Below are 12,171 nucleotides of genomic sequence, written 5' to 3'. Positions count from 1 at the left end.
AATATAATATATTATTTATAATATATATCTTATATTCATTTTATATTGTTTTATTTTTCTCTCATTTTTAAAAGCTCAAAGGTTTAATAGATCATAAAGATTCCTGTTATATTAGAGCATGTGGTTTTTTATACTTGAGATATGTTCATTCACCAGCTAATGTAAATATAAAAAAAAAAAAAAAAAAAAAAAAAAAAAAAAAAAAAAAAAAATAAAAAAAAAAAAAAATTTTTTTTTTTTTTTTTTTTTTTTTTTTTATATTTACATTAGCTGGTGAATGAACATATCTCAAGTATAAAAAACCACATGCTCTAATATAACAGGAATCTTTATGATCTATTAAACCTTTGAGCTTTTAAAAATGAGAGAAAAATAAAACAATATAAAATGAATATAAGATATATATTATAAATAATATATTATATTTTAAATTAAATATAACATATAATGAAAAAAAAAAAAAGGTATATGATAAAATAAATGAAGATAATGGTAATAAAAAAAAATGATAGATTAAAAAATTAAGAAAAGTAATATAAAATAGAAGCTTTTTCTTTAATAAAAATTATACCTGTTTTTCAGACAAATGCATTGTAAAAAGTTTATAAAGACAGCAAAAAAGAGTTGAAGGAGCTCTATTACTTCCTATACAATATGGTTCAACATGATCTGCATATGCATGAATTTCATCTACTACTTCTTTATACGTTTTAAGTATACTTAACGATTTAAAATACTCTGATGATAAAATATTATTTCTTAATAAAGTATTAACGTTATAAGTTGTTGTATTAGTCATTTCTAAACAATTTTTTTTTTCTTCATTATTATGATTTACTGATGATTGAAAGGAACTATTTGAAGTTATATTTCCACTTGCTTTATATTTATTACAAAGTTTACAATTGGGATCTGAATTATTAAAATGATACTTATGATTTTCTTCTGTTTTATTAGCATAATCATTTAATGAATTATTAATAGTAGTCATTCTATTATCAATAGGATTCATTGGGTTATTCATGGAATTCATTGCATTATTTATATGATAGTATGATGGATCAATATAATTATAATTCATTATATAATTTCCAGATGCATCATAAATAACATTATTTTTATTATTTATATGATAAGAACAATTATAATTATAATAGTCTTCATTATTTTTATAATCAATATTTTTTTCATTAGTTATATTATACATTCTTCTATTATTATTACCTTCTGGATTATTATAATAATAATAATCATACATCTGGTTATTTATATCATTTTGATCTACTTGATTTGTTTGTGTTAGATATAAAGGATATTCTATATTATTATAATTTCCATCCATTTTTTAACTGAAATAAAAAAAAAAAATGCACATTAAAAAAAAAAAAAAAAATTAACTTTATTTTCAAATATAAATATAAAATATATTTAATAAATATTATAACAATATTTATCAAATAACATTTTCCTAATTCATATAGATATATATAACTTATTTTTTTTTTTTTTTTTTCTCTCTCATTATTAAAAAAAAAATTACATAGTTGAATATTATAATGTTCCTATAAAAAAAAAAATAAATACATTTTAATTTACAAAATTTAAATGAAATTTTATCAGAAAAAAGAATTAAATATTGGTATAAAAAAAAAAAAAAAAAAAAAAAATTAAGCTTAGAATAATATAAAAATAAAATATATAATCCTATTATGTAATTTTTATATATTTAGAAAAATAATCTTATACACATTTTTCTTAAAGAAAAAATAACTACAATAAAATATGAAACATACTTATTGTAATAATCATTTTTAAGTTAATAATAAAAAAAAAAAAGCAAAAATATGAGATATTTTTTTTTTTATTGAAGTGAGAACATTCCATCATAAAGTTTTATTTTTAAGATTTCCAAACATAACTATAATGGAATATTTTGAAAAAATAAAAAAATTTGTTAATTTATCATTTTTTATAATATAACTAATTTGAATTTTAATAAAAACAAAAAGGATTCCTTATTTTTTTTAATCACATAAATATTGTTTCGACTTAGGTATTAAAACTTTTTTAATAAATTCTTATAAATTTATATATTAAATTTAAAGTAAATATCAAAACTTATAACTTCTTAAAATTTTACAAGAAAATATATGAAAAAAAAAAAAAAAAAAATGTTTTATTTATCCAATGAAGGTATAAAATTTTATATTTTTTTTAATTGAAATTTTTTTTTTTCATTTTGTACAGAGGATCTACATGTACATATTAAAATTTTTTTTTTTTTTTTTTTGAATTAGCTCTTTTTTTTAATTTATTTTTATTGTGCTTTTTTTTTTTTTTTTTTTTATTTTTTCGAACTTTATCTTATTTTTATTTATTGTAATTACTTTTTTTTCTTTAATTCTAATTTAAATTACTTTTTTTTTTTTTTTTTTAGTTACCTCTTTTTTTTTAATTTTTTCTATAATTTTATATAGTTTTTTTATCATTATGTTTTTATATAAACGGGGGGATTAATTTTTTCTTTTTTTTTTTTTTTTAACATGTATGTAACCTTATTTTTCAAAAATCATATATATGATAAATATGCTAAAATTTTTTTATTAGAAGAGATTTTACTTTTTTATAATAAAAAAACGTTGTATTGTTTAGGATAATGACTAAGAAAAAAAAAGATGACAATGAAAGTAATAAAACAGATTTAGAAGATATAAAGAAGAAATTAGAAGAATTAAAAAGTAAAACAGAGATTCCAGATGTAAAATTAGGGATTGTAGCTAAAAATGTAGATCCCTTTAATGATTTAAAGTTACATATTTTAAATATATTGGATGAAACGAGAAAATGTATAAGAGAAAAAGAAAATACTCAAAAATTTTACGGAAACAACATGGAAGTTATAAAGAGGGGAAATATAATTTATAATAATATGAAAAATGTAGACGTATATTTCACAAAATTAGAAGAAATTTTGAATAAACAGTTAAAGCAGAAACACCTTTTTAATCAAGAGGAATTATGTGATAAAAATGAAACTTTCGATTTACTAAAAAAACAAATTTATGAATGCAAAAAATTAAGTAATTATAATGAAATTAAATATGCAGCTCCAATGGATTTCAATGAATTTAAAAATAAACCAAACTTAGAAAGTAAATTAAAAATCTTTTTTTATATTCATTTTTATGTATAATTAATTTATTCATTTACTCATGTATGCATTAAGTTTTTATATATCTTTTTCTTCTAAGATAAATATATATATTTATATATATTTTTTATAGGAAAAGAAATGAGTGATATTACTCATGATGAAGATGATTTAATTATAATTAATAGATGGAAAGAGAGAGACAAACAATTTAATGAAGAGATTCTACAAATAGGTGAAGTAATTGATAAAATAGGTGATAATGCTGTTACTATTACTCAAAAGGCAGAACAACAAAATGAAATAATTTTAAATTTACAAGATCAGACAGATAAGGCACATGATAATGTTAAGGAAGCTAATATAGAAATTAAAAAAGTTATGATAAAACAAACACAAGCAACATGGTGCTGTAGAATTTCCCTAATTATTACTTTGCTTATATTAATAGTATTAACTTTATCTATAATATCAAATAAATTTATAAAAAATTTATAAAAATATATTTTACAAAATTATTTATAAAATTAAAACACCTTTAAAAACAAATATATATTGTATAAATTAAATTATAACTCTATGAAATGAAATAATAATAAATTCTTAGAATTTAAGTGATTGAAAGTTTTAGGTAGTTATATAATAAAATAATGTTAGATAAATAAATATATATTTCTACATTAATTAAAATTATCTTCAGTTTAATATGTAAAATAATATCTTATTAAGAAGAAACTTTTAAAAAAATTAATATAATATAATATAGATATATAAATACCTCTTAAATGTAAAATACATAAATTTTATATTTGTAATCTTTTTTTTTTGACACTTATTTTTTTATAAAAAAATTATTTGTTTGTTATTTTCTCATATTTTAATAAAAATATTTCTTTATATATATAACATTTCCAATCATATCGATATCGCCTTCATTTTTTTTTTTTAATAGTATATTTAATTATTATATATTGTCCCATTACCCCCTTTTTTTTTTGTGTATTTAAAATTTTTCGTTTTATAGCTTTTATAATATGTTGTTTATGTGTAAAATTATTCAGTTTTTAATCTAAAACTTGCTTATATATTAATATGTTATGGGATAAAAATTGTGTAAAGGTTTTTCCTTAGAAAATCTCTTATTGAATATTTAAAATTGAAATATATACAATAATATGATTATGTTTTTTAAAATATTATAATGATTAAATTGAAAATAAATGTTATTTTTAAATTTTAGTAAAAAAAAAAAAAAAAAAATGAATAACTAAAAATTATCCAGAAAAATAATATTTAAATATGATTTAACCATACATAAAAATAAAAAATTTACAATATTTTAAAAATTTTAATTTAAATATAATGCAATATCAAAAACAAAGAAAATTAAAAATAGAGAAGTATAAAAAAAAAAAAAAAAAAAAAATAATAATTAAAAGGGCATGTAATATATTTTATTCAATTATGTATTAACATTATAAAACAATTTGCATTATTACACATATCAAAAGTTTGAAAATATTTTTTATATATTCTTTTTTTTATTTTTAATTATATCTATATTGATTCCCATTTAAAATTCATTTAAAATATATAAAAAGCAAAACCATATAAATATGAAACACAAGATACTTTACAATAAAGTGTAGTTATTCACAATAATTACACTTTTTTCCTAATTATGTCTTAAAAAATGTTCTTTCTTTTTTGTTTTATCTATATACACCTAAAACAATAGCATGATTACGATGAAATGGTTCTAATGTTAATTTTTCCTTAGGTTTGCAGTTTTCTTTTTTTAGCTTTTCCATTTCAGATGCAAAAACAACTTCTGGTTTGGCAGTAGAATCTACGCAATTAGCTTTAATAGAAATAATAAACCATCCACCTGTTTTTAGAAACATATGAGCATTTAAAGCAACAATACGAGCCTGATCTGGTTGAGCAACATCAGCAAAAACAACATCAACCATATCAACTAGCATTCGATATTTAATTGGTTGTCTAGCATCTTCAACAATTGGAACAATGTTTGACCTTTTTTTTGACATATTTGTTAAGTCTCTACCTGATCTATGAGAAAATTCAACCGCATAAACGACACCTTCTTCTCCTATCATATCAGAGACATGAGAAACTGAAGTTCCATTGGCTGCACCTAAATATAAAACTTTACTTCCCGGTTTTATTGGCATATTACCAACACCACCCATTAAACATGCTCCTAGTTTGGAGCGAAAAGGATTCCATACCCGATATTCAACTTTATCATCTTCACTCATTACTTCATATCTTTTTTCTCCATATACACTTTCACCAGGAACTAAATTTTTGGTAACTAGTATATCCGATTTTCCTTTTAATAAATATACTCCTGGGAACCTATGCGGTACTACTATTACCTTACCTGATTTACCATCTTTTTTGAAATTCTTTTTATCTTTATTAAAACCTCTATTTCCTCCTCCACTTCTTCCTCCACCACCTCTTCCTCCACCGCCTCTTCCTCCACCACCTCTTCCTCCACCACCTCTTCCTCCACCGCCTCTTCCTCCACCGCCTCTTCCTCCTCCACCTCCTCTTCCTCCGTTTAATCCTTTCCATGAATCACCTTTACGTACCGAGTTATTATTTGCCCTTCTGAAATCATTTGATCCCTTTTTAAAATTACCTAAACCTCCTCTAAATGTGTCTAAAAAAAGAAACATATAAATGTTGATGTATAGATATTTATATAAACAATAATGTTAATTTACAATGAAAATATCAAAGTTTAATAAAGTTATATAATAATCGTATAAAAATTAGGGAACATAATAAAATGATAAATAATCAAAAAAATGGAAATATTACACAAAAAAAAAGTTATATAGATTATTATCAACAAAATAAACAAATAAGAAGAAGGAAAAAAAAAATAATAAAATGTACTTAATGAAAAAACTATGTAACAGTCAAATAATCAAAACTAAATAATTTAATCAAAAGAAGTTACAAAATTAATTTTCAAACAATTTTTTTTTTTTAATGTACCAGTCATTTTATTTTTATCTCAAATATGTATAAAGTAAATTTATATAGCAATTTACAACCTAAAATAAGCTATGTTTAATTCAATTTTTTATTTATTTAAAACTTTTGTGTAAAGAATAATTATATTAACATATATGTTATAATTATTCAAGGAAAAAAAAATTAAAAAATTCTGAAATAATTATATTTTAATTTTTACTTATTATAATTTATTCTGTTAATATTTTAATTTTTTTTATATTTTTCAAGCAAAAGATAAAATATACATATTTATATTTTCATTTATAACATCTTGCATTCATTTTTTTGTTTTTTATTTTATTTTTCTTTTTTTTGTCGGTATTTTTTTAAAATATAAATTTTTCTTATATTATTTATTTATTTTTTTTTTTTTTTTAAAATCTTATTCATTGCAGTTTTTTTTCTTTTATGACATATTTAAATGTATAGAAGTGAGCAAAAATATTTGCAACTTTTTTTTTTATAAAAAATATATTTTTTTTTTTTTACAAGCTAAAGCATTTCTTAACTTTTTATAAAATGCTTTAATTTTTTTTTTTTTTAGAGATGTATGTATTTATTTTTAATATGATGATTTTTAATTTTTTTAAAAACTTAATTTTATTTTTAATCACTTTTGAAAATGCTTATAGAAAATCCTATTAAAAGAAGAATATCGTTTGCACAAGAATGTAAAAAGTATTCATTTAATTTATGAGGGAAGAATGAAATAATTGTTACTAAAAAATATGTACAACACTTATAATAAACTATTGATTTTGTGATGAAATAAACATCTTTATGAAAAAATTCCTTAGGAATTTTATTAATTAAAAAAAAAAAGAAAAAAAAGAAGACATATATATATTAATAACCATATTATGTTAATAAAAAAAAGATAAGATTAATTATTTTCATGATATTCTTTTAGAAAAATTCCATTTTTTAATCACATTTAGTTTGATTTTTCTTCAATGAAATCTTATAATTTTTTTTCATTATATGTATTTTTTCTCTTAAAAATATATAATTTTTAGTGAAGAAAAAGTAAAAATAAATAATCTTTAATTGGAATTTTATATAAAATCTTAAAAATTATTATTTTAAATATTTTATCCTTTATATATATATACTTATATATAATTTAGGATTTATTTATAAAATAGGAAATTTTAAAATATATTATATATATTAAGTTATTTTTTCACCATACATAATAATATATCATATTCAAAGGAGAAAAAAATATCAGGACATAAGTTGAAATAAATATAAAATAAATATAAAATAAAAATATTATATCATTAATGAAAATGAATAAGTGAATAAATAAATTTGAATTAATTTCAAAGAAAAAATCCAAATTTGTAAATAAATAAATATGATCTATTATTCTAGTAACAAAATTTTAGTGGATGTAAAAATATTTATATGATGTAAAATTTTCTTATCCTGTATATCTCATAAATGTTAAAGAAAGATTCTGGCTTGTAGAGTCATATGATTCAATATTATTTTGTTTGGATCCTTTAAATTCTTCTTGTTTAGGTCCCACAATTATTTCTACCTGACCCCCTTGATTTGACAAGGCACCTGAATGTATAGCTGCTTTACAAACGGAAGATAAAGGACTATATATATTTGTTCCAAAGATCTTATTATTTACTTTATCGCAATTAGATGGACAAGAAATGATTATTTTTTCACCAACAGATAAATTTAATATAAATTGACCATTTGTAGAACATGTAAAAATATTATCTTCATTTTCCAAAAAAACAGAGAAAGATCTCAATTGAGATTGTTTTTCTGATTTACTAACTATTCCAAAATGCCCTCTAGATGATTTATATTCTAATAAACCTTCAACAATTCTAACAATAAAGCTACCTTTGTTAACATTATTTTTATTAGGTATATATATACCTGCATGTATAGCAGCTTTACATATTGATGAATCAGGAGTGTAGAAATTATTACTTCCTTTTACTAAAAATTTTGATTTAGTGCAGTCTTCTAAGCAATTTACTAAAAATTGAGACCCTATTTTTCCATTAAATTGTTCAGAAAGTAAATCATCCTCACATTTTAAATTAATTTTTTCTGCATTTACTTGTAAGTCTTTATTTATAATACTTCTGGATTTACAAGGGGTTATACATTCTCTACCATCTATAGTTTTTCTTGCTCCTTTTTTCTTTTTTTTTTTTATATTTTCTGTAGTACTTATGTTTACATAATCTAAGGATAAAACTGAATTTAGAGATTCTTTAATTTCTTCATCAGACAATACATACTTGTATACCTCTACTAAATGAATATTTCCTATAAAATAATCAGTTGTTGATTGATTTGATCTACCTATAATTAAATCCCCATTTAAGGTGAAATCATATTTTGCTTTTTCGAATATAGCTTTTTTTCCATTTATATATAAAGCAATTGTTTTGTTTGTTTTATTAAAAATAATAGCAATGTGATATGTTTCTCCAAATTTAGGTTTAAATCTACTTTTAATTATGTAAGGATTACAATTCTGCTCTATTATTAATTCATTTTCTTCATCAATTGAAATAGAAATTCCTTCACATAAACTGTGAGACAAAATAGTTCTCCATGTTCCTTCTCCTCCATTTAAAGTAAAATAAATAATAAATGAAAAATTATAAAGACCTTTAATATATTTTTCATTTGGTAAATTACTACAGTCTATAAAATCATTCTCTTTTCCATTAAAACCTAGAAATCCTGTTGGAGAAATCCATTGAAATGTAGGCTGGATAGAAGTAGACAAATGCTTTGTATTTTTATCAAATACATTTTGGTAAGAAAAATCATCTTCTTTTTTTAAGATTTCATCTTCTGCTTTTGGATTGCTTCTTCTTTCTTTATTCAAGAGAGAAGTAGTTGGTATACTAACACTATAACTTTTAGAGATACCACTAAATGTATGGGACTCTATATTATTTCTTCTTGTTCCTATAAAGTTTTTATGCTTATGTGCAATAATTACAACAATGTCTTCTGTAACATTATTAGTAAGTACCCCAGCGTGAATTGCTGCTTTACATATAGGAGAATCAAATGTATATAAAAATGTACCTTTTATTATTCCCATTTCCTCGTCACATTTTTCAGGGCAATTAACTATGAAAATATCCCCTACATTAGCACTACTTAGATCTGATTTTGAAACTATCTTATCAAAACAGGTTAGTTCAATTTTTGGATGAAAATTTTTTTTTTCTAAGTTCATTAAATTTTTTTTTCCCGATATTCCTAATCCTGACGCATCTCCTTCTCCACTGCAACCAATTACAATATCTTCATCATGAGAACAATATATATCTTCATGTGTTTCATGAGGACAATTTTTTAGATATTTTTCATTTCCTTTACATTTAATATTAACAGCATTTATTTTTTCTGTATCATGACCACATAAATTTTCTCCCGATATGTTGGCACATAAATGATGAGAAAAACCACTTCCTTTCAGTCCTGTATAACCAAGTTCTTGGCAAACAATTTTTTCTGATTCTTTTGCCCATCCCTCAGAACATACAGAGCCAAAAGTTCCATTGTAATAAATTTGTAATCTTCCTACTCCATTATTAGAAGGTGAACCATTTACATCAACAATTCTAATAGTTCCATCACTTACCAATTCATTACTTGAATAATGCAAACACTGAATAATAACATCATCATGATGATCTATACAATGAGAAGCATCGTCCCCATTGCAATTAACTAGGCTTTTTTCGTTTCCAGAGCACATTATTCCTGCACTACTAAATGGATAACCATAATCGGCACAATAATTTTGTCCGTTAACATTCCCGCAATTTTCTTTTATATAAATTCCATTAGGAAAACCTAAATCTTTACATGCTCTTTTAGCTGTATCATCATTGAATGTAAAATTTGGACCTTTTTTGCAGACACTTCCCCACATATTTTTTGTACGTATTTCTAATCTACCTAGAGAAGACAATTTTCCAAAGGAATTAACAATTCTAATATCACTTTTTATATCATCTATTGAATCTAAATGATAACTATAGAAAGAAAAATTTTTCTCATCTGCCTTGGTACTAAAATCCATAGCTTCTAATCCATTATATTTTTCATTAAGTGCATGATAATATTTCAATTCACTTCCAACAGTAACAATGAGTTCTCCCCCACTTGGACTTAGTGACCCATCATGAATAGCAGATGCGCAAATAGAACTTGAAGATGGATGGATTGAAGAGCCTTCAATAGATGCAAATTCTGCATTTTGACAATTTTGTGGACATCTAACTTTAAATATTTGCACTTTGTTTGCTAAATTTTTTGGTAAGTTATTAGTATTTATTAAATCATTAGCACGGATATGACAATCGATATCTTTTGCTGTTCCTTCTACATTATCATTTTTTATGTTAACTTTTACATTCTTATCATAAGGATGACCAATCCAATTTTTAACATTAAAAACATAAACTTTATTATCACTTTTTATTTTAACAAAATCACAATACCATGGATCATTTTTGGAATTGTTGCTCAAAATTATATCTTCTAAGGTTCCTACATCAGAAGCTTGAAATTTAATTTTCTTTAAACTCCCAGAATTAAATCCTTCATGCAATATTTTTGTATTGCTTCTTTTTTCATTACCTAATAAAATAATTTCTATAGTTCCTGTAGTTCCAGCTTCTATATCTTTACCCGTTTGAACATAAGCAGTGTACAACTTATTTCCAGATAAAAAGTAAGTTGCTTCTGGTTTTCTATCATCTAAATGATCAATGCAATCAAATATCCAATATTTGAAGTCTTTCCATATAGTGATTTTTTTACATTTCCACTTTTTATTTGGTGAATTCATTTTTATGTGTATATATTCAGGATTTCCTATATCTTTTCTAACAGAAAATATTTTATTTAATAATCCTTCATTTTCATTTCCTATAATTATTTCTTTTGTTTTTAAACCATATCCATTAGATAATACTATGGACACATTACTATATAAATTAACATCACTTGAAATTATTGGAACTGTTTCTATCATATATTTTGTAATATTATCTCCTTCATTTAAGCATTCTGCATAATCAGATTTTCCATATTCAAATTTTGCTTTACACCATTCTTTTCCATATATTTTTAGTAAGAAAAAAAGAAAATCTAAAAATACTATTATATATTTATAATTCACCATTATATATATACATATATATATATATATATATATATATATATATATATATATATATATATATATATATATATATATATATACTTAAATATTCATGTACAAACAAAAAAATAAAAATATAAAAATTTTAGACAAAAAAAAAAAAAAAATTATTTAAAGATATAATATAAAATGATAACCTAAAAAAAATAAATAATAATAAATAAATCTGGAAAATAATTAAAAATATTTTTATTTATTCATTTATTTTCCTATATTGCTATCAATTTATTGATTTTTTTTTTTTTTTTTTTTTTTTTTTTACATTTATTATACTATCTTTATTTAATCCCCTTTTTGAAAATAGTATCTATAATAAAATTATGGATATGATTTTATCATGTTTTTTTTAATAAATAAATTATTAGACATTATTTTAATTGCATCATGAACTGTTCTATTTTTAAAAATATACATAAATATTCATTCAACAAAATTATATACTATAAGTTTTCTTAGAATAACATTAATGAGTATAAATATACATATTTCCAATAATTTAGTTTATAAGTTCATATATATTTAATTTTAGAAATATATATTTAAAATAAGTATAACAAAAAGGAAAATATAAAAAAAAGTAATTGAATAATTATATAGAATGAAAAAAAATTAGTGTACATACATCTTAGCTTTTTATTTATTCCCTTTTATAAATTTTATGGTATGTAGCAATAAATGACAGCAAAAAAAAAAAAAAAAAAAAAAAAAAAAAAAAAAAAAAAAAAAAAAAAAA

The 12,171-nt window shown here is 21.0% G+C and overlaps 4 protein-coding genes across 4 annotated transcripts in view; 1 reads left to right on the top strand and 3 right to left on the bottom strand.

Moving 5' to 3' along the window:
- The window catches only part of PRP38B (pre-mRNA-splicing factor 38B, putative), a gene marked incomplete at both ends in the record, with an annotated part of 3,994 nt that extends 2,652 nt beyond the window's left edge, over positions 1-1,342 (bottom strand). Inside the window, 2 exons of the mRNA XM_028671785.1 lie at positions 266-352; positions 572-1,342. Of these exons, the coding sequence (XP_028528403.1) occupies positions 266-352; positions 572-1,342 (858 nt within the window). The remainder of the gene's footprint in view (positions 1-265; positions 353-571) is intronic.
- Positions 1,343-2,656: 1,314 nt separating this feature from the next.
- PGAL8A_00279100 (conserved Plasmodium protein, unknown function) lies at positions 2,657-3,649 on the top strand (the record flags this gene model as incomplete). Its single annotated transcript, XM_028671784.1, has 2 exons — positions 2,657-3,152; positions 3,285-3,649. 2 exons carry the CDS (start codon positions 2,657-2,659, stop codon positions 3,647-3,649), a joined length of 861 nt encoding a protein of 286 aa, XP_028528402.1.
- Positions 3,650-4,863: 1,214 nt separating this feature from the next.
- On the bottom strand, positions 4,864-6,191 carry PGAL8A_00279000 (fibrillarin, putative; the record flags this gene model as incomplete). Its single annotated transcript, XM_028671783.1, has 2 exons — positions 4,864-5,843; positions 6,185-6,191. 2 exons carry the CDS (start codon positions 6,189-6,191, stop codon positions 4,864-4,866), a joined length of 987 nt encoding a protein of 328 aa, XP_028528401.1.
- Positions 6,192-7,631: 1,440 nt separating this feature from the next.
- CCp3 (LCCL domain-containing protein, putative) lies at positions 7,632-11,399 on the bottom strand (the record flags this gene model as incomplete). Its single annotated transcript, XM_028671782.1, has 1 exon — positions 7,632-11,399. One exon carries the CDS (start codon positions 11,397-11,399, stop codon positions 7,632-7,634), a length of 3,768 nt encoding a protein of 1,255 aa, XP_028528400.1.
- Between the last annotated feature and the right edge of the window lie 772 nt (positions 11,400-12,171).

Source organism: Plasmodium gallinaceum (genome assembly GCF_900005855.1).
Source record: "Plasmodium gallinaceum strain 8A genome assembly, contig: PGAL8A_v1_87, whole genome shotgun sequence".
In the NCBI taxonomy this organism is placed as follows: domain Eukaryota; phylum Apicomplexa; class Aconoidasida; order Haemosporida; family Plasmodiidae; genus Plasmodium; species Plasmodium gallinaceum.
Note: the sequence above shows the minus strand (reverse complement) of the source record. Positions and strands in the feature narration are given on the sequence as shown.